This window comes from Amphiura filiformis, chromosome 18 (genome assembly GCF_039555335.1).
Source record: "Amphiura filiformis chromosome 18, Afil_fr2py, whole genome shotgun sequence".
Lineage (NCBI taxonomy): Eukaryota > Metazoa > Echinodermata > Ophiuroidea > Amphilepidida > Amphiuridae > Amphiura > Amphiura filiformis.
Window position 1 is genome coordinate 51,456,448 of NC_092645.1, and position 22,715 is coordinate 51,479,162.

The following is a 22,715-nucleotide window of genomic DNA, read 5'->3' on the forward strand; positions in this document are numbered from 1 at the left end:
AACACCATATGGCAAGTAAAGTGAAGTTTAGAAGAAAGGAGAAGGTAGCCAGAAGGAGCTATAACAATACGTTGAGGAAAGAACTCTCCGATGGTAGCCTCAGTAGCAGAAATGGTGTAATATTGCTAACACCCTGTCTGGTAAGTCCACCAGAGTTGATATACCAGTGCTGAAGGATGGACGTCAAGTCTACACTACATCAAAAGCATCTGGGCAGAGATGGAAAGTGATCTTCGAGCCAACGAAATGTAAGACAATGATAATATCAAGAAAGAGGAATCCAACCAAGCTAGATCTCATGTTTGGTACCGCCAAACTGGCTGAGCAGGAGGAGCTGGAGATCCTGGGAGTCACACAGTCGACAGCAAGCTGACCTTGACAAAGCAAATTTCTAACGTCTAATCCAGAGCAGGACAGAAGCTGGGAGCTCTGAGGAGAGTTGCAAATAAACTTGATGTCAGAGGCAGAGCAACCGTTTACAAGGCTCAAGTTCGCAGTGTGATGGAATACACCTCACTAGAACCATTCTAGAACCATATCTACTGGCAGGACTTTCATCCACACTGCAGTTCACATTTAGAATAGCCTACCAGATGGAGTAGTCGGAGACATATCTGACAACGGGCACCATCCTTCAAGAGCAGATTGCATAAGCATCTTATTTTACGTGTCTGATGCTTTACTGCACCCCTTCACGTTTGTTGTTCCTAAGCTGCTGTGAACCACTGATTGGCCCACGTCCACGTGGTTATCTGTTATAGTGCCTGGGTGCCTATAAGTTCTTAACATGTGTCACTCCTCATGGGCTTTTGTTCACTCTAGCATTTTATAAAAAAAAAATGTATATATACGGTATATATTTGTCGGGGCGGCAATTTCTGGTGAGGGCGGGGGTTAAGGTTCCAAGCGGCTTTCCGTAGTTGCCGCCCCCCCCCCCCGCTCATCATGGACCGTCAGTACATCTTAGGCCGTCGGTTCAAGACGGGCCTTGGCGGAAAAATGGGGTCAACAATTAATAGCCAATTATATCCATGTGCAATGCTTGGGCATGGTGAAGAAACAAAGTACACGTTGCCCTAATTGTTTTTAGATTCTTAAGGGGTGGGGTATGAACGTTTGGACAGTATTTATTGTGGGGCATTAGAGCACATCAGACGTATCGAATTGCATTCTGAATACGACGAATGTCCTTCTGATATCAAATAATTTTGATTTTTTGAAATTCGCAATGTAATACACATTTTATGGCAAATGATTAAAAATTGATATTTTTGATATTTCACAGTACTCGAAGTAAACTTTATAAATCTGATGATTTATACATAAAGTGTATGTAGGTGGGATGAAAAGCCGACGATCAATTGAAAATTTTGACCTTCCGTATTGAAGATATGGATTTTTTTCCCCCAAATTAGATCTTTTTGAAATCCATATCTTCAATATGAAAGGTCAACATTTTCAATTAATCGTCGGCTTTTCCTCCTAGCTACATACACTTTAAGAATATGTCATTAGATTTATAAAATTTATTTCGTTATATATCTGTTATATATCAAAATGTGAAAAATATCAAATTTTAATAATTTGTCATAAAATTTGTATTATATCGTGAATTTCAAAAATTAAAATTATTTGATATCAGAAAGACATTCTTCGTATTCAGAATGCAATTCGATATGTCTGATGTGCTCTCATGTCCCACAAAAATACTGTCGAAACGCTCAAAACGCTCATTCCAGATCCCTTAACTGGTCAAAATAAATTGGGTTTAACAAATCGTTTGTGCACCGCCCCGTTCCGAAATCCTGGCTACGACACTGTGTTACCCTCCATATACTTTGTTTCAATTTAAGAAATAAAACGTAATGCATTATCCATAGATTAATAAACATATACAGCCTGTCTCAAAAAAAATTGTGCAAGTGAAAAGCGCCCTCTGTGGCTATTAGAAAATAACGTTGTGACATGATGCTTACATCAACGTCAAGGGCATAGTCTTAGCTCTCAAATACCGTTTGTTCTGTTCAATTTGCTCTTTTTAATCTCGAGATATGTTTAGTTAAGAACGAAAGGGTAAAATCACAATTGTGCCACTTTTACTAAGGAATAGTGCTGTACATGTAAATCAATGATAGGTGATGCTGATGCGTCTAATGCACTCCTCCCTTCGGGGCTCGTGCATTAGACGCATCAACACCAGTGCGCGTGCATTATTTTGTCTAATTTCATCAATTCGTCAAATTTCATGAACGTGTTAAAGTTCATTAACCCATAAGTGTGTAATATTTGTTTGATCTTTTAACATGTCTTGAATGACAAAAAGAACAGTTTTTACCATGGTAAAATCATTGACATGCACATGTATTTAATTTACAGCAGAATGTGAAATATTTATTTATCGTTTAATTTGTCGTAAGAAGAAAAAGAGAATCATTATACCTTTATCATGATAAAACATTAAAAACAATTTTGTATTGTTGTGTAATTGATGCATTCTTTTGTTTTCACGAAGGAACTCTTGATAAACTTAACTTGATGCTATCATCGATTTACATGTACGACGTACATGTATAGCCCTCTTCCTAGTAAAAGTGGCACAATTGTGATTTCACCCTTTCGTTGTTAAGTAAGCATATCTCGAGATTAAAACAAGCAAATTGAATAGACTAAACAGCATTTGAGAGCTAAGACTATGCCCTTGACGTCGATGTAAGCATTATGTCACAACGGTAATTTCTAATTGCCACAGAGGGCGCTTTTCACTTGCACAATTTTTTTTGAGACAGGCTGTATTACGGATATGATAAGGCCTACGCCGAAAGTATTTTGTTGCAAATGGTGAATTTTCAATTTGAGCTGAGTAAAAGACAAATACTTTAAGATGTTAATTAATGTGAGTCGTATTATTTCTATTCTATCAAACAGGTTGGTGTTGGTGCGATAGACTCGAATGGTGCACGATATGGTGCCGTAGTCTTCGCATCTAGGCATACAGTCGTTTTCCATTTATCAGACCCATACAATACTAAAGAGGAGGTCAAACTAGTCTTGGATGAAGCATTAAGAGAGAAAAATGCGGACAAGATCGGTAAGGGTTGGATCTGAGCCTTTCTGTCGAAGGGGGCGGGGGATAACGCTTAAGTAAAAGTAACCCAAAGAATGAGAAAATAAAATGGGTTGGAAAAACAAAAACTAATAAAATACCATCGACAGATAAGCTACATTGATTAGTAACCACTCATAGGGAGAGCGAGTTGTAGCAGTGGTTGTTCCCTCGTCTTGAACCACATCGTCCCAGGTTCAAGCCCCAGCCGTGCCCAAGGATTATATGTTCACGTCGTTTATTTCGACCCATGCTCACTGTAGCAGATTTCTCCGGGTACTCCGGTTTCCTCTTGCTTTCAAAATCGGTGATTAGTTGTTTGATTATCAAAAACTTCCTTCACTCAATGGAACCTGGGGAGCTGCTCAGATAATTGGTGGATGGTACAATAATAATAATCGAAGGCTCGTGCTTAGTTAGTTTTTGAGTCCTATTGCACCAGGCGTACAAACTAAGTACACCTCATTTATTCTCTTGCATATTGCATTATGACAAAATATGATTTTGGTGTACCCTTCTTACATTTACTTCTGTCACATCTAAATCCAAGATGGCGTTCAAAATTTGGTGAAGTTTCGTGTGGGGTTTTTTTGTGAAAAATTGGTATCATACTGATGGATTGCAAAATCAGCAAGAAGTAGGTATAGAGAAATTCAGCATCCGAAAGTTTGCGTGACACATCCCCGTACAAAATAGAACCACCCCGGGATTTGATGTATACAGAATTGGCTTAATTATTAACTAAATGCAAACTATAGATGGCGCTATTTATCCTAAATCATATTTCTTTATTTGCAAGGGCTAGGTGGTTGATACTGCCATTAAAACAGCTGGAATAGTTGAAACAAGCACCAAGTAAATTTTATAAACATATTTTATCAAACAATAATAGAAATATTTTGTATTAAAAGCTTGAAACAGTAATTTCCAGTAACTAAATAGCGCCACCAATTTTGTCATTAATAGATTCATTTTATATACGAAAAAGCTATAAAAATGCTATAAAAGTGAATAATTTTGTAACAGAGGGGAAATTAAAGTTGAGAATGACTCAAAAGCCTCTGTATACATTAGCATGATATCACATTTAGCTGTTTAAGCCTAAAATTTGGCTATACATGATGTTTTGTTTGAAAAATTATTAAATGATCCCATCAAACAACCGTGGGGAGGACCCGTCAACCAAAATTCCTTGGACCACTTCGTATTCCAGGAATAGGTGTATTATTATGTTCCACTAAGGGGAAGCCTGGTTGACTGTCCAAAATTTAAAAGAACTATGTCTAGCACCTTCAGAAGATATCATGGGAAGCTGCAATTGGACCAATTATCATTATTGACCCAGTGAATTATAGAAAATTTTATGTCTCCTCTTCTATAAAATGCAAAATGTGATATTGTATAAAACATAAAAAAATCTTATGTAAAGCTTGACCTGTGACCCACCAAGTCTGGAATCATCGTATGGGTCAACTATTCCCTTTCGTCTGACAATAAACTACACTGGGAGGTTAGGGGCTGTGCAATAATTATGGGCCCTGGGGGGGGTAAAAGGGGGGGGGGGGCAAGACATTTTTGGCGAGCCGAAAGAGGGGGGCAAGCAATTTTTGGCAAGCCGAGAGGGGGCAAGCGATTTTTGGCACACATTCATGGGGCGCCTTTTTAATAAAACGCTCTAAAAAGGCTTAGGAAAACAGTACAGAAACGCTTAAATATGCACATTTTCCTGCTCGCTGCGCTCGCAATATACATCTAGACCATTTACCGGTATGCAAACTTTGGCCTGTGTTCAAAGGGGGGGGCAAAGATTTTTTGGCGGGCCGGGGGGGGCAAGCGATTTTTGGCGAGCCGAGAAGGGGGGGCTAGCGATTTTGGCGAGCCGTTTGAAATTTTATTCTGGGGGCTCATAATTATTGCACAGCCCCTTACTAGGGTGATGTGTGATCAAAATGTTGTTTACATATCAAAACGGTGGCCATATTGGATTTGGAGGTTATCGCCACAATCTTTGACAAGTATATAAACACTGATCAATAAATGTGTAAAATAATACCACACAAAACCAAATCATGCACACAGAATGACCGGGGCTGTTACGCGACCGTTACATTCAAAATATTGTAATCGGGTTGTCACTCTTTGCGTAATGTGACAAACGCATTTCAAACTTTGACACATTATAACGCTACTTTTAATACAAGATATATAATTGTAAGTTTTACATACGTAGCATATAGATATTTACATTTATAAGTCAATTTTCTGACAAATTAGAATTCGATTGGACAAAAATTGCTTAAAATGTATAATAAAATGTAAATGTATAGTATAATTAGTATTTTTGATTTAAAAAAAACAACTTAAAAATGTATGTTTGTGACTCAAAATCTTATTGTCAATTTTTTGGACGGTAACCTTGGTATCAAAATGTCGAGATATTAATTATATTTTCAATGACACCGGTTGCGTCATGATCACTTATTAATATTGAACATTTATGATCAAAATATTGTAGTTTGTGAAGGTTGTGACAGTTTTAGATGCAATCTTGGATTTAGAGGTGACAGAAGTAAATGTGCAACACTACACCAAACAATTATTGTGTAATATGCAATAAGCAAGCGATTTAATGAGGTGTACTTAGTTTGTACACATGGTACAATAAGATATTGTACAAGCCATATGGCCCGTTGATTATAAGTGCGAATAGGTTTGTGCCGGGTTCGGCGCTGGCCTAAGTGATGCGAACTGATTCGGATGATTCTCCGGTCGCATCGAAATTACAGCGCTTTGAATCCTCTAGAAAAATGCGATATACACATCCCAATTTTACTTAATTATATTTATTTTAGCATAATTAGTGCGTGTTTCATACCCATACTTAATTAACATGACTTACATGTAAGGGATGCATATCCCAAATAAATACTATCTATTTTGTAATTATGTACTTATAATATTTATTTATTTATTTATTTATTTATTTATGTATTTATGTATTTATGTATTTATGTATTTATTTATTTATTTATTTATTTATTTATTTATTTATTTATTTATTTATTTATTTATTTATTTATTTATTTATTTATTTATTTATTTATTTACTTAATTATTTAATTATTTTCATTATTTCCATTTCAGGACGTGGATCTGGTATGCGTGAAGCACTTGGAGCAGTGAAGGATGAAATGATTGCAAGAACTCCCTTGCGTGGGCGTGTCGAGGCAAAGTCAGCGGTATTTGTTATTACAGACGGTAAAAACATAATATGCAAATACATTTTAGATGATATTTTGCTAGGTTTTTTCCTTGCTCCTTTTCCGTTTATTCCTATTAATAATCGCTGAATTACCCAACTACGCACCACCACCATCAACAACAACAACAATCACAACAACAACAGCAGCATCAGCAACAACAACAACAACAACAACATCTTCATTACCAACGTTACCACAAACATAATAAATGCCTCTGCCTATGAAGGTGTTTCATCCAGCATAACAAAACGCGCAAAAAACAAATTTAGCAATTTATAGATGTATCCTTTGCGCTCATTTTAGTGATAAAATTGTTACCCCAGCACATTTACCAGGGGGCGGTACCAACTATCAAAACAACCCAAGGTTGGTGGGGGGGGTTGGTGAGGTCCATCATAAGAGTCAAAATCCATGATTTTTATTTTGCTCTAATGACTTGTATAATCATTGCAAGAGATATCGACTTTTTAATTGGTAGTTTTGTTGAAATAGTCACTTCCCTTCGTATTTGGGAGAAATCCGGTGCAAATCGCAGGGCATAGAATTTTAGCCAAATATCAATTTGGCCTATACAGTACTATTGTGGATAGCCCGAATATCCAGATTTTACGAGGGTGCACTCACATTATGACGACATAGCAACATTATGTAGGGAATGTTTGTACTTATTTAGTATCACTGAATAAAAGAGACCCATTGCAATACATTGTATCAAATATAACAGTATATGACGTATAATAAACATTAGGTGGGATACAACAGTCTCCCTCCCCTTCTTAGTCCGTGTAACAAGAGTAGGACGAGGGATAATGATCATTGAAATAATCCTTCTTTCTGCCATAAATAATGATAGCATCACCACTTCAACCAACAATAATAACCACAATTTTAACTAAGCAACAACAGCATAATATAAACAAAATAAGTCACGAGTCTATCACATAATATTACAAGTGTAACACTAGAGCTACGGTGGCGGTGGCCTCATTTGACCTTTGACATCGAGTAAACTCACTTGTATCAAGGCTAATTTACACCAAGTTTAAGCCCAAACGGGCCCATTTTAACATTTGACGTCACTTAACCTTTGACCTCGGGTGACCCTAGGTTGACTTTCATGTTTCCCTCATATCAACGATGCTTTGAACCAAGTTTAAGCACATGCTTTGTACCACGTTTAACCCCAAATGGACCAAGATTAACATTCGACCTCATTTGACCTTTGACCGCAGGTTGACCTTTTCATGTTTCCCGCATATCAACGATGCTTTGAACCAAGATTAAGCACAATCAGGCAAATTTCAACATGTAACCTCATTTGACCTTTTCCCACAGGTTGACCCCAATCTGTGGTACAATTTATATTAAGCTTGGGCCAGTGGTTCTTCAAGTTTGGTGGTCATATCATGTAATTTAAAGGAGGAGTAGCAATTTTAAGATTTTCATAAAATTACCCCTAATAACCTCTACATGACCTTTGACCTTTGATCTGTGTATAACTATATTAAGCTTGGGTCAGCGTTTCTTATGGCCACGTTTGGTAGAAATCGGGTCAAGCGCCTGGCACTAGTGGCATTTCATGCCACCTGACATAAATAAACAGAATAAGTCACGATTCATCAGGGGATAAGCCAGACATTTTCGTCCTTCTTTTATGTTGGTGTGCTCATTTTGGACAAAAGTCGACCTTTAGGTTGCAATGCACCACAAAGAGGTAAAAGGTGGAGTTTTCATGTAATGTCACCTAGAATATTGCATTTACTGCATTGGTTTTTCGGAAACGACACGTTTTTGCAGATTTGTTTAGGAGTGTACGCAGCCCAGCTACGCTCCACCCCTAAGATTATTTATCCGTCATAAAAAAAAACGCGTGTGTTTACGCCCAAACGATCTAAGCAAATTGTAGATCCATCCTTTTTTACGCTCATTTTAGTGATATTTTTTTACCACAGCACCTTACCCGCGGATAGGGCCGGCCATCAAAAATGACCATAGAGGGGGGTTGGTGAGGCCCACCATGTTTTTTTATTTCGCTCTTGTAAAATTATTCCGAGAGCTACTGACTTTTAACTTGTTAGTTAGGTTGAAATAGGTATTTCCTTTTATATTTAGGAGAAAATTACGTGAAAATTGCATGTTTGTAGAATTTAAGCCGAAAAATCAATTTTGCCTATACTTTTGTACATAGCCAGAATTTCCCAAATTAGCATGGGCGCCCTCACATTATGACGTCATAGTGGCATTATGTGGGGAATGTTTGTACTTACTTTGGCATCGCTAAATAGATGAGGCCCATAGCTACACATTGGTACCAAATATAATGGTATATGAAAATTAGGGGGGTTGCAACAACCCCCTCTTCGTAGTTCGTATTACAAAATATGGCTCACCTAGAATATTGCATTTACTGCATTGGTTTATCATTGGGCATGTTTTTGTAGATTTGTTTAGGGGTGTACGCTTTAAAATCTTAATCATCTTAATAACTAATGTCATTTTGTATGTATAGTAAATAGAAGGTTTACGTTTTCTATCTTAGGAAAAGCGAATGAAGGTGGCAGTCCCGTGGATATTGCTATGCAACTTAAGGAAGATTTCGGCATGTATATTAATTGCATTGGGGTTGGTGAATTTGATAAGAATGAATTGGCAAATATCGCTTCCATGCCTCACAGTGAACATCTATTTCTGCTCGAATATTATGACAAAGCGGGCCAATTGGCTGCGGCTGTTACTAAAACTGAATACGGTAAGGGCCTTGTTAGGCATAAAATCACAATCGGCTGCGTTAAGGGCACGGTGGCTCAGTGGTTACGGCCTTGGACTCATAATCTGGGAGCTTGCTCGACGTGCGTGGGTTCGATTCCCCGTCCCACCACCGTGTTGCGCCCTTGGGCAAGGCGCTTTGCCTCGCTTGCCTCACCCCACCCAGGTGCAATGGGAAGCTGTTAGGGGTAGTCACAGTCGTTGTACTGATGGACCCTGCGCCACTTGTAGGCTGCAAACGTGGTTCCGACATATTCTAATGACGGCGGAATAAATGTAAAGCGCTTAGAGGCTGTTTACGGCATAAAGCGCTATATAAATGTCTACATTTTTTTTTATTTAAGTGTGGCTGGCTGCGACTTGATCCTGCTTTTACTTTTGGCTGCGGTTGGACTCGCAGATTGAATAACGTCTGATAGTTAACAATAAAAGTATTGTTTTGACATATATGTGGAACAACAAGGCAGAACGCCAAGTTGCACCACGTGAAAATAATGTGTTTTTTTTATGTACGCAGCAATTCTGTATTGTCACATTTAAATCTTACAAAGTTGTTACAATTTTAGATGTAATGGACTGAACAACTAGGTTGTTCAGTTCACACATTAAACAACACAAACAATGGAAAATTATGAACTTTTAGGTTAAAATCATATTAATTCGGTACCTCTAAAAAACTTATCCTCGCTAGAGGGTTTGGTGATTCTGACACAAGGTCGAGCTGGCCTAGCTGTCCATGTCCAACTTAGTATGGTCAGCACATACATTGACTGACATTCTTTTTAACGGAATACTACTTATACTCTTATATATGATAAAGGACGCAACGGTGGGATGTTTCTCACTAAAGGTAGCACTGCACCTCCCGACCACCTGATACGTCACTGGTTGTATTACTTTTTTGAACTTTGCTATTGACACAAAACAAAATGGAAATAAAAATTAAAAACCTCACAGTAATAATACTATTTTGGTATGATTCTACTTTTCAGCAATCAACAATGGATCTGATGAAGTTGCACAAACTGTGATCCCATGCCAAGCAGATTCATGCGAAGTGTGGGAAACATGTATAGATGCAAGCGGTACGCCTATGTGTTTCTGCAACCACCCACTAGAATGCGAACGTATTGCTAAGAGTGTTGTCTGTGGTACAGATGGTAGGAATTATACTAATCTTTGTCAGTTGAAATCAATGGCATGTTTCTTTGGCAGTGATGTGGAATTGGTGAAGCAGACACCGTGTTCTCCTGAAGGTAAATGTGACTCAATTTGAGAACAATTCCATATTATGGACATTGCATTTGGAGGGACTTGGTGTTAGCTTTGTTTGTTTTGTTTATTATATTCATGTAATGACTAGAATCAACAAACCAATAAATATTGACGAAGCACTGTCAACATTTAGCATTCAAATGTTTTTGTGGTCATTTCCTATCTTTTCCTACCCTTTTAATCATTTTAGTGCATGTCATTTTTTAATATCAGACGGCTGTCTAAACATGGATCCTGCATTGACATTAGAAGTCCCTGATTTAAAAGACTTGGCCTGTCGAACGTTCCGGCATTTCGGTAAGTAAATTTGTTCCATATACCGTAAAACCTCATCTACAAGCATATAGAGTGCTTCTGATTAAAGCTTAATTCGTCGGCTGTATTCCATAGTGGCGTATAGTGATTTTTGGTCATTTTTTTGAAAATTGGCACATATGTTTTTAATGATGTTCTCTTTCATTTTTTCTAAGTCTCATCAGTCATAATTAGCTAATTAATTAATTAAATGTGGCGTATAGTTACAAAGTGACATTTTTTGTATTCCATAGTGGCGTATCGACCATACGCCACTTTTTATACACATTTTATAATTATGAAATATCGGCAAAATGAAAAACATCGTATGTCATAGTGACGTACGCGTATCGGACCTATACGCCACTATGGAATACGAACGACGAAAAGTAACGCCATATGGATTACACGGCGACCGAGGTGGCGTACGGTTAACGTAAGGTTAGGGTATTGCGTTTTGTTCGTTTTCCATAGTGACGTATAGTTTTATTGTCAGTTTGCCAGCAATAGTATGTATTTATTTCTTTTGAAAATATATAACAATAAAATCTATTTAGTTTACTACAGAAATTTCACATCATTTACAAAATATAATGAATGTCTGATTTACACAACTCGATTTTAAATTGGCATTTCTTCAAACCCGATTTTCTCGAAAAGTTGTTTATTCGCGGCGCCCCACTATACGCCACTATGGAATACGGACGACGAATTATTCCAGGCGCCATTATGGAGTTTGAGCAAATAAATTACAGATCCAAGCATATACAAACAAGTATTATTGTAAGACCAATCTAATGTATTGGTATATTTACGCTTGTTTCCTATTAATTAAGCTTTCATCAAAAACACTTTATATGTTTGTAGACGAGGTTTTACGGTATTGATTAAAGATACTACTTTATTAATTCTTATTAATTCTAAATGGGAGTTTGAACTGAAAATTGGTCAGCCAGAAATAATAATTATAAAGACATTGGTAGCGATGGTGATGGCGGGGGTGGTGTCACTTCTCATGGTGATGCAAATGATGATGATGATAATGCCGATGAAGATGAAGATAATGACGGTGTATTGGAAAGTCGTTAAAACACCCTCTGTTAACACCAAATTCCCGTCAACACGCATTGATATTAACTCCAAAGTATGTATCTCTATACATTATAATGACATGCACAAATTCCTATTAACACTAACTAATAATCGGAAGCCCGTATTTGGTGCTAGCGACGTTGAACTATATGATGATGATACTAATGCTGATGATAATGCTGATGCTGCAGTTCATAATGCTGTGTCCGGCAAGGTCCGCAGAACTGGCATAGTAAATTGTTCGCGGGCAACTCAACCCAAACCTCCACGTGGTCCCGGATGGGTAACGCTAACTTGTGCAATGAGGAACAGGCTTGAATGCAAGGAAGTCAGCTAGCGGGGGATCATGTATAGTTTTGACTACATTCTAGCCCTTCCTCGGCTGACTCAGCCTGGTGTGGCTCTGAAAAGACACCGTTTGGTTTTTAAACCCATCTGCAAGGAAATGAAATGAAAATCACCGTACGAGTATACAAGAAGAGACATATACAACGTGGCATTAAGCTGATAGGAAATAACTATAATGAAAGACAAAGATAAAAAGACTAGTTTGCGTCTGACGTCATTTGTTAATCAAACTCCGAGCACGGTTTGTTTACAAGTGTCGTGATGATATGACTTGTTGAACACGGCGATAAAACCGGGCGCCTTATTGTTAATTTTGCAACATCAAACATACAAACCATCTCAAAAGTTAGGTCTTAATAGTAGGAAACTTTCTTTGGCGAAGGCACCATGTCCACAATGCCTAGAAAAGTTGCTTTTTGCCTTGTAAGAGTACGTAATTTTTCGCCATTCACTGCTATTCCTTTTCTCCGATCGGCACCAGCCAGATGAATCGACCTTCCTTATACGCGCTATTAGCCAATCAAGGATCGTAGAGAATTTGATTGACAGTGACGTCAGACGCAAACTAGTCTTTTTATCTTTGTCTTTCATTATAAGATGAAGTGAAGCATATAACGTTTTGTGTTTGAACGAAGATGTCCAGGTGAAATACAAAGGAGTTTAGCATAAGAAAATAACTAAGGTGCAGCGAATTGGAACAAAGAAGAATCTGGATAAAGGTGTGTGACGTGGCGCAAATAACCATTGAGTTGTAAGCGCCATTTAAATCTTCAAAAAACAAAAAAACAAATCATAATGCTGATGATGATCCTACTGTTGCAAATGAGGATGTGATTATTCTGATTCTGATGATGATGCTGTAGGCAATGATGATGATGACAAGGAAGTATCACCACAACGATGACAAAATTTAAGATGGTTACCCGTTATCTCACCAGTAACGTCAAGCAATAAGACCTTTTCTATAAAAGGGCGACAACCCCTCAATTAGGTTATATAATTTGTAAGAACGGGAAATCCCAACCCCCTGCATGTCATCGATAGAGACAAAATGAAGCGTGGCGCCTGAAGCAATTAGCTGTCAAATTTTGGAAGTTGTCATGCTGGAGCCCCGTTGGTGAAAGTATGGATGAATAAGATATTACCTCCATTGGGCCATTCCATTTAAAATCCACACTACCCGTGTGGAAGATTTGGAAATATCTTGCACATAAGGAATATGAATTTCAAATGAAATGAGCACATTTGGCAGATCAATTTGAATTTCATACATCCTCTGAGAAACCTTCAACTTGAATCTTTCACAGAGGGAGGGTAAGTTTTCAAATACAGATTGTTAATGTGCTATTTCCATTTGAAATTCGTACTTCCTCTGTGGAAGATATTTCCAAAATATTCCACAAGGGTAGTGTGGATTTTCAATGGAATATTTTTCTATAGCCCATTTTTAGCTAAAACGTTTAGTAAAATGTAACAAATTGTTTAAGGGTCTGGAAGGCAATGCACAGTCTTTTTCCGTGCTTTTGTATTTGGGACACCAACAATCTAAAAACCAGACGTGTAATAAATATTTCCTAAAACGTTATTTATTTTGCAGCTTACAAGACTAGCGTTGTAGCCAAACTTGAGAACGATACGTTTGAAATGTTTACTATGAGGGTGTTGCCACTCAAGACAGGTATAGTATTATACATTGGGGGGGGGCGGGGAGGGGGGGTGTGAAAGGACGAGGCAACTCAATGACTTATAACTCTTTAAAAGCTCAGTATATTGTCCGACGTCTGATGAGCGTTTGCTGTTGCGATAGATGTTCTGACAATTTGACGCAGAGATTTTCCGTTGCAGAAAAAATATATGTCATTGCAACAAAACGTCAAAAGAAAGAACGGATTTAATCACCGAATCTAATGGAATATGGCAGGGGAACCAGTGACGCCACATTTGTTGCGATGGAAAAATACTGGTTTTAAGATAATTGTTAGAGGAATCGTAATGGGTCTTTGGGAACAAACATAAAGACCATTGAAAACCCTATAAATCGTCAGTTCGTGCAAACAAAATCGTAACTGACACTTTTGGCGAGAAAATTATTAATGGATTGTGAGAGCGGGAGGATATATTCAAATATGTAAATCGAATCTCAATCTTAATTACTACCATTTATTTACTAATAATTCCTGGTTAGACCGAGCAAGTCGCATCTGCCACATACGATGTTCTTGTCTAATAAAGTTTTTCAAGAAAGTCGTATGTGTCGTATGGGGGGTAGCATCGATTATGCGCCTCCTCCAAGCGATGAAAGTCAAATTTTTGCGCGCGCTTTGCGGGCATTTCAGCACAAAATCATTTGAAAGATCACTTTAAGACCGATAATTAATTAGTGGTAGGCCCTATTTTCGCGCGAATTTTCAAGAATTGGGAGGGGCGCCATTATGTATCCTTAGTCCTGGACGCCACAATCCCTAGCTATGCCACTGAAGAACAACACGAGATGTTACTATTTTGGAAACTACACCACTTGGATAAAAATCCGTATTACCTGATAGGCAGGTAATCCGTATTTATCTGTGTTGTCCTAACACGCGCGCGGCTACGTAACATGACTCGCGCGATATCCTAAGCCTCGCGTGCATACTTCACCCGTGGCATGGCTCCACTGTCTGTTAAAAAACAAGGAAGAAACTGACCTGCTTTTCAGTAAGATTATCAAACTAATTTCCTTCATCAAAGTTTACGAACAAGTCGGAAGGTAATATAATTCATGTTCAATAAATGACAACATCGTTACCCCCTGTTTGTTCCCACAACATACGGGAAGATTCAGCCTTGGGTTTTATGGAATACGGCACCAGTAGATATTTCCCGTATTTCGTAAACAAACAGGGGTAACTAATAGTATCCCCTTTTCCATAGCAAAACTGTAATATAAATGTATTATCTCCAGTAATGCAACCACAGCAATATATATCTTTTTGCTACTTCAGGATTGGACCAAGAGATTCAAACGGGTCAACTTCGTCAATTCTGGAAAAGTGTTAACTTTGATGACCCAGTGATTGAAGAAGGCAATGACTACTTAATTGTGGGGACGGGCGGAATACCTATAACAGATGAATATGGCATCATAATTGAGTAAGTACCCAGAACACTGAATCTATACCAGAGATTACATTAAATCTAGTCAGCCAGATTTTCCAACATACCTTGTAGCAACCAACGTTGCGGCCAGTATCACTGACCTTCAGCTGGGTTGTGATGTTAAACACTTTGACTCCCGATGACAGTTCTGATGTTCTGTCCCGGGCGTGCGAGAGATTATTTCTGAGTCCTCCACCACGGTTGAGAGATGGTTGTTCTGCTCTATTGCTTCTTTAACTCCAAGGTATGTTGGAAAATCTGGTTGACTAGATTGAATCTAATCTCTTATTTACGATTCCCGGATGATTGAGAGTATTCACAACCAAATCTTTACTATTTTCAGCAATAGACAAGACTCATAACATCGTTGATTGAGATAAACTCCTCAACAAAAGTTTGGAATTGTTTTTCAGGCATCTATATCTCAGATTATTTGTGACATGTTCATATCGTATTGCATAATAGATAGCTACTTTATTCTCCTTTACAATGACACCATATTTAGAACAATCATCTTTTTCACGGCTGTGAGTACACGTCATGTGAATATAGTGGGGCCTCAAACAGAATGTGCCAAATTGACCATTATTCTGTGCTCAACATACTGCAGTTACTGTCCGTTTTCCTATAGACAATACACAGTGCTCTTTCCCATTGACGCGTGACCTCTACAAATAGCCCTACGTTAAAAGTATGGGGATATGACTAGTTAACGTCGCTGTGTGAAAAATAACCGGCCAATATTAAAAGTACTCTTCTAAAGTTCTAGAAAATATAGTTTTTTAACATGTCTTAAATTTTTAGCTAATTTAGATGTTTGGAAATATTCGTACTTTGGTGTTTTAGTAGCTTTTAGTTAATGTTATAGGTAATAGTACATTGCCTAGTTAACGTCGCTGTGTGAAAAATAACCGGCCAATATTAAAAGTACTCTTCTAAAATTCTAGACAATATAGTTTTGTAACATGTCCTAAATTTTTAGCTAATTTAGGTGTTTGGAGAGGGTCGCACTTTTGTGTTTTAGGAAGGATATGTAAACGACAGATAACACCAAAAATATGAAGAAATTATTTCCAAACCGTGTTAAGTCAACAATCATTATGTTGCTCATTTTCAAGAATGCTGGTTTACAAAAAGCACGCCATTGTCTCATTTCGTGAACAAAGGTACACATACCATTGTTTCCTTTCGTTTCCTTTATAATCGGTTACCCAACTGAAGCTATAATACCAGCTTTATTGCGATATCGCACATGAAAACAGACACTTGTGCACAACCAGAGAAGATCCGATTTAATCAGTTGAGCTGTTTCAATGAGTGTTATCTTGGTTTAATAGCTTTTAATGGGGTTTAAGTCCTGCAAAGGTCGAGATGAATTCTACTGTAGACATGACTGCATCATGAACAACACTAACCTCAATAGCTGGTGGGAAAAAACTTACACAGCCACAAAACCCAGGTACCTCCTCTTCATGCTGCTCATCAGCTTGGTCACACGTTGTTGTGGGATGCATATGGCATTCCATTCTTCAACCAGCTCATTCAATGTGGTTCCATTGTGCAATTTGACACAAGTGTTCAATCGGGTTGAAGCCTGAGCTGATCGCGGGTCATTCCATTCTCTCTATTCCCGTATTCTGTAGGTAGTCGTTGGCTACTCTGGCTCTGTGGGGCGAGCGTTGTCATCTTGGAGGATTGCATTAGGACCCAGATTGTGGGATTGCAGCTTGATGCACAGAATAATGGTCAATTTGGCACATTCTGTTTGACACCACACTACATTCACTAGACGTGTACTCCCAATAAACACAAAACGTTTTCGACATCATTCGCAAAGGGTCAGAAAAGGTTGCCAGAAAACGTTTAAATGTCGAGTTATGTAAAGGACATATAAAGGATATAAAACGTTTTCATAACATTCAAAAACATTTGTTGATAGCCTACTGTAAATGTTCCAGCATAATGTTATTTATTGATAAAATATTTGGCAAAAAATGTTTGCAAAAACATTTTACAATAACATTTTCAAAACATTTTTAAGATATTGGTGTAGTGTATTTTCATACAAAACGTTTGAAAACGTTTCCATGACATTTATATTACCCGACATTAGACGTTATTAAACGTTTTTTATCGAAACCAAAACCCAAAATATAACATGTTTAAAACGTGTATAAATCATTTTTGTGTTTGCTGGGCTCAGCCGTAAAAAGAGTGATTGTTTCAAATGTGGTGTCATTGTAAAGGCGAATAAAGTAGCTATCTATTGATATACACCACGATATGCACACGTCACAAATAATCTGAGATATGGATGCTTAAAAAACTTTCTAAACTTTTGTTAAGGTGGAAACGCAATTGGGCGCAGCTCTTACGCAAAATGTGGCTTGTGTATTGCGTGATGGATCCGGGTGCAGGGACGTAGCAAGAGCCTTGGGGAGCCCACATCTCCTTCATCAGCCCTATCCCTAACCTCGGTGCCCTGAAGCCTCGGGGACCTTGGACTTCGTCCACCCTGTCAATCTGCTTGCTACGTCCCTGTGGGTGAGGAGGCGGATATTTTTGACCATGCATGTTAATCGCACACATATTGTAAAATCAAGCACACGTTTACATTTTATGATGATCGTTTCAGGGAATAATCCAGTGCATAGTTATCAACAATATATACCATTAAATTCACGTTCATATTTATTTCCTTTAAGGTACCGACATTTTGTTGACAGTGGATTCACCGTTATTCATTGGCCTAACCGTATTCAGCTGCGACAGCCAGAGACAGATTGCAAGAATGCTTGTGAATTAAATACTGCGAACAACCAGTGTAAAGTCGACTGTCGTAGACTGCACCGTCCCGTGGAAAATACGCGCAGAGAGTACTTCCAGAAGGTGGATGAAGAATTCATCAGAGGATGCCATTTGTAAAATAATAACACCAATAATGGTTGTTTTTAAACCACGTTCAGATATATCGTCGGGTGTATTACATAGTGACGGATGTTGGACTCCACCCGAAAAAAAAGCTTTTGAGTTAGACGCGATCAAAGAGTATGCCAATTTGTGATCAACCATAGCAGAACACCAACAAGTAAAATCCTCCAAAAGTTGCTGTATTTTAAAAAACTAGTATCTAAAGTATCTTGAAACATCTATCACATGAAGAATTGTTCGCTATTAAATCAGTAAAATGATTGCAAAGTTATCCGTCAGTATGTAAAAACGTGAGCACGTTGCACCCTAACATCCGTCACACATCCGTCACAATGTCTTGCGCCGATATCGTGCACGTTAATCTGGTCTCTCGTGTTGATCTATGGGGATCCGTCACACATCCGTCAGTATGTCTTGCGCATGAAAGTCGGATCAAGGAAGGACTTCGAAGCATCCGTCGGTTCTTTACGCTTATTATTAAACGCTTTTTTCATGATAAAACCGACTCGCCACTAGTGCCCACGACATACATGGCATATTGTATTTGATTATTTACTCCTTATCTTACTAGTTCTCACTCTCATGATATAGCTAGTCACACAAGATGTAATTCTTTTTACAAAACACCATTGATTGTATTCAGTTTTTACCAATTTACACTGTATTATCTGTCAATTTGGAGCCGCCTCTAAACGCCTCTAAACATCTTTTGATCATCGTTCAATAACCTACTTATTAAAAAGGATAATATTTTCATTTTTTATTACTTAACCATCCCTTTTATATTGGAAAGTTTTGAAATAATGTGTCTAAAAAATTGTCGAATCAACTCGAACCATTCAAAATGTATTAAAATGATATTTTACTAAAATAATGATCCATTGAATATCTCCTCTACGTAAACGTTTTTGGTTTATACCCAATTATCAACATCCGTCAAGAAATCCTGTAGGTTTCAATGAACAGTATCGAACGTCATATATCAACATCCGTCAATTGCATAATTAATTAACTAATTAATTATGCAAACTTGGGCTTCAAATCTTGGTAATATTATACTACTCACTATTTAAAACACATTGGCCAATTTTCATAAAAATGACAAAAATCAACATCCGTCACTATGTAATGCACCCGACGATATGTGGTACAAAATTATTTGCTACTGCATAAGCTTTGTTTCAATAAAATCATACAACCCCTGTAGGTGTAAATCTTTATTTTTATGAAATCATTTTAAAAATATTCCTTCTTCAATTTTGTCACTTTTTTTAACAATCACCGGGTGCTATTATTTTAAAGTAACACATTGGAGTCACACACTTTATTCCAGAACAACTGTATTATGGTGAGATATACAAATGTGATTGTTTAATTCTGTTATAATACGACGTATATGGTGCTTATTCAAGATATTTTTCATTGACAAGAATACTGAAATCACTTTCATATCATATTGAATGATTTTTGTACATACTATGCCGAGGCGATAATAAAAACACCGTGTAAAGCTATTGAACATCCGTATGCAACTTAGTTTCGGTTTCTTTAAATGACCTTGCTGTTTTGCAAACTAAAAGTGCATTCATCTAACTTTCACATACAATATTAAACACACCAGTCTATAATATATAAATGAATATCCTTCAATTTTAATAGTTGAAAAAAAAATCTAAAAAAGTTTAGCAATATTTAAAAACATTGCTAAACTTTTTTAGAAATTTTGTTCTGTTGGGTACTTATTATTTTGACTCGCTCTGTATTAGTGAGAGTTTCTAGATAGCATCAAGAATTTCATCATATCAAGACCAATAATATTTAAAACGTACGTTTCTGGACGTTTCATCACCCATCGGTTGATTTTATCAGCAGTATTGCTGTTTTGAAGTGCTGTGTGATCTTGATCCGGCAACACTCCGCGTTTAAGCAGCAACATTCCCCGGGGGGGGGGGGGGTCTTCCTGGTTGATGGTATACGGGGATGTGCCACGGTTTTGGGGTACCTTTTCAGCGATTTTGGTATATCGATGGGTGGGTTTTCAGTGGAGACCAATTGCGCGCATTTGGGCAAAAATGCCCTTAAAGCGCCCAATTAGGGCAAATTTGGGTGCTTTTTGGGTGTTTTTTCTTGAAAATTGGTATACTGATGGGTAGCAAAAACAACAAAAAGTAGGTATAGAGAAAGTCAGCATCCGAAAGTCTGCGTGGCACACCCCCGTACAAAATTTTTCGAAGAACCACCCACCCCGGGCAACATTCCCCGTGTCAAAGTTATTGTGCAACACGAAACGTAAGTTTTAACTCTATTTGATATGATGAAATTCTTGATGTTATGGATAAACGACAGACCTGATGAATTTATTCAATTATTTCAAAAGATCAGAGTTGATATGCACACAGCTTTATTCTGTACATTACATTCATTTATTCATTACATCTAATTGTCGTGCTTGAAGAAAGTCATAATCAAATTATGATTGTTATATACAACCAACTGGTTACACTCTATAAGAAATAGAGGTTCTAATAGCCTTTTTTGTCCTCTCAGAAGAGCCCTCCCTCTTGAACCTCTAAAAAAGGTTCTTTAAATTTGAAGAATCACATTTTTGGAACGGGTTTTGATTCTTTTTAGAAGCTCTAAGGTTTTTCCTGAGAGGACAACTTTCGAACCTTTATTTTTTAGAGTGTATAGTAGTGAGCAAGGAATATTAGCTGTTGCATCTATTGCATTAATTTTCATTATAATCTTTTACTGACTCTGGTGATACGTTATGTAGAGTTGAATGCCTTCTATGTCATATCACAGGATACTCTTTGTGTATAATTTGAAGTGAACTTTGACTAAAGACATATTCCTTTCTCTATGGTGTCTATTGTAGCTTCATCCTGTACACATCTTTACATTGGTAGTATTTGCATGCATATATTGCAGAACAATGGACAGTCAGGGAAGACATTTTACTCTGTGGGCTGGAAACTTTTATAGTCTCAATCATCTCTCATTGATTTTTCTTGTTTTGGTGAAAATCCTCTACTGACAGGGTTTTCACTCATTCTTTATTATTTTCACAATGTTTTCGAATAACACTTCGGATTCATCACCGAACTCACCGGGACATTTATTTGAACCAATTACTCAAACAGGGCTTATATGTATCATTAGCAGCCTATTCGTCATTATGATCGCAGGTATATCTGGGAACTTACTAATACTGCTTTCTATCACCAGAAATGCATGTTTGCAAACTCCAACATACGCGCTTGTTGCCAACTTAGCAGTTTTAGACATCTTAAATTCTGCCGTCGTTGTACCATCTATGATTATAAGCATTATATATGGATCTCTTCGCAAACCTGTCCCATGTAATATATTTGGCCCGTCAGTATATTTTATGAGTATTGCCAGCCTACAGACAATGACATTTATTTCTATAGATCGATATGTAGCAGTGACAGATCCACTTAAGTATCATTTGAAGATGACGAAAAATGTCGTGGCTTTGATTTTGTCTTGGACCTGGCTTCTGCCCATAATAGCTTGTTACGTCATGCCATTTGCAGCTGAGCTGGCCACTTTTTACTACAACGATGCACTTCTTCTCTGTCTCGCTTTTCTGAGAGACTTACGCATCATCATACCAGTATCCCTCTCTTCAGCAGTTATTCCTTTTGCAGTCATGTTATTCTGTTACTTGCGAATATTTCTTATCGCCAGAGCTCATATCAGGAAGTTAAATGCCCAAATTCCGGCACAACTCAATAATAATCAGGCACCGAGAAAGAGTGCAATAAAAGCAGCAAAGGTGTTACTAATAGTCACGGGAGCCTTCTTTTTATGCTTTATTCCAGTCCTGCTTGTAGCTGCCTGTTTCTCTTTCAACAATGGTGTGTGCACCTTTTTTCCAATAGCATACCAGAGAGCATGCATGACATTAAGCAGACTTAATTGCTTGATCAATCCAATCATCTATGGAGTATTTAATAGAAAAATGCGTGAAGCTTTTCGTAAATTGGTTTGTCAGAACTGTTCCACAATGCCAAGGGCGTTGGCTGTCCCTTCATCAACAGAAATTCATCCCTAAAAGCTGGTGTGATGTCCGAAGAAGTGAATGACTTACTCAAATCACTTATATATTCTAGAGTTTGGAGTACTCGTGTTGTGGCGATAAGATTAGCTTGGTCCTCTACCTTTATGTCATTTTTGAATGGACTCTATCACAATGTCTCATCATTGCGTTGTACAATGACAGTTTAGAGTACTCGTGTTGTGACGATAAGATTAGCATGGTCTAATGCAGATATTAATTCCACCTATGCCATTTTCGAATGGACTGTATCAAAATGCCTCATTGGGTTGTACAATGACAGCCGTCGTGACCATTGTTTGGTCCATGTTAAATTAGCATTGTTTGCAACATTATGGGAACATTAAGAGCGTTATTTATATCATTATAAGCCTTAACTGATTGCCTACAAGTGATACAAGTGTACAAGTGATAAAGACTT

At 37.6% G+C, this 22,715-nt stretch overlaps 2 protein-coding genes across 2 annotated transcripts; both read left to right on the plus strand.

Moving 5' to 3' along the window:
• Positions 1-8: 8 nt before the first annotated feature.
• LOC140139632 (uncharacterized) lies at positions 9-19,729 on the plus strand. The gene is made up of 9 exons (XM_072161335.1): positions 9-140; positions 2,899-3,088; positions 6,248-6,361; positions 8,906-9,115; positions 10,125-10,388; positions 10,621-10,704; positions 13,739-13,819; positions 15,126-15,273; positions 17,985-19,729. Exons 1-9 carry the CDS (start codon positions 9-11, stop codon positions 18,202-18,204), a joined length of 1,443 nt encoding a protein of 480 aa, XP_072017436.1. The 3' UTR covers positions 18,205-19,729.
• Positions 19,730-20,993: 1,264 nt separating this feature from the next.
• LOC140139633 (trace amine-associated receptor 1-like) lies at positions 20,994-22,294 on the plus strand. Its single transcript, XM_072161336.1, has one exon. It carries the CDS (start codon positions 21,281-21,283, stop codon positions 22,289-22,291), a length of 1,011 nt encoding a protein of 336 aa, XP_072017437.1. The 5' UTR covers positions 20,994-21,280; the 3' UTR covers positions 22,292-22,294.
• The last annotated feature ends 421 nt before the right edge of the window (positions 22,295-22,715 follow it).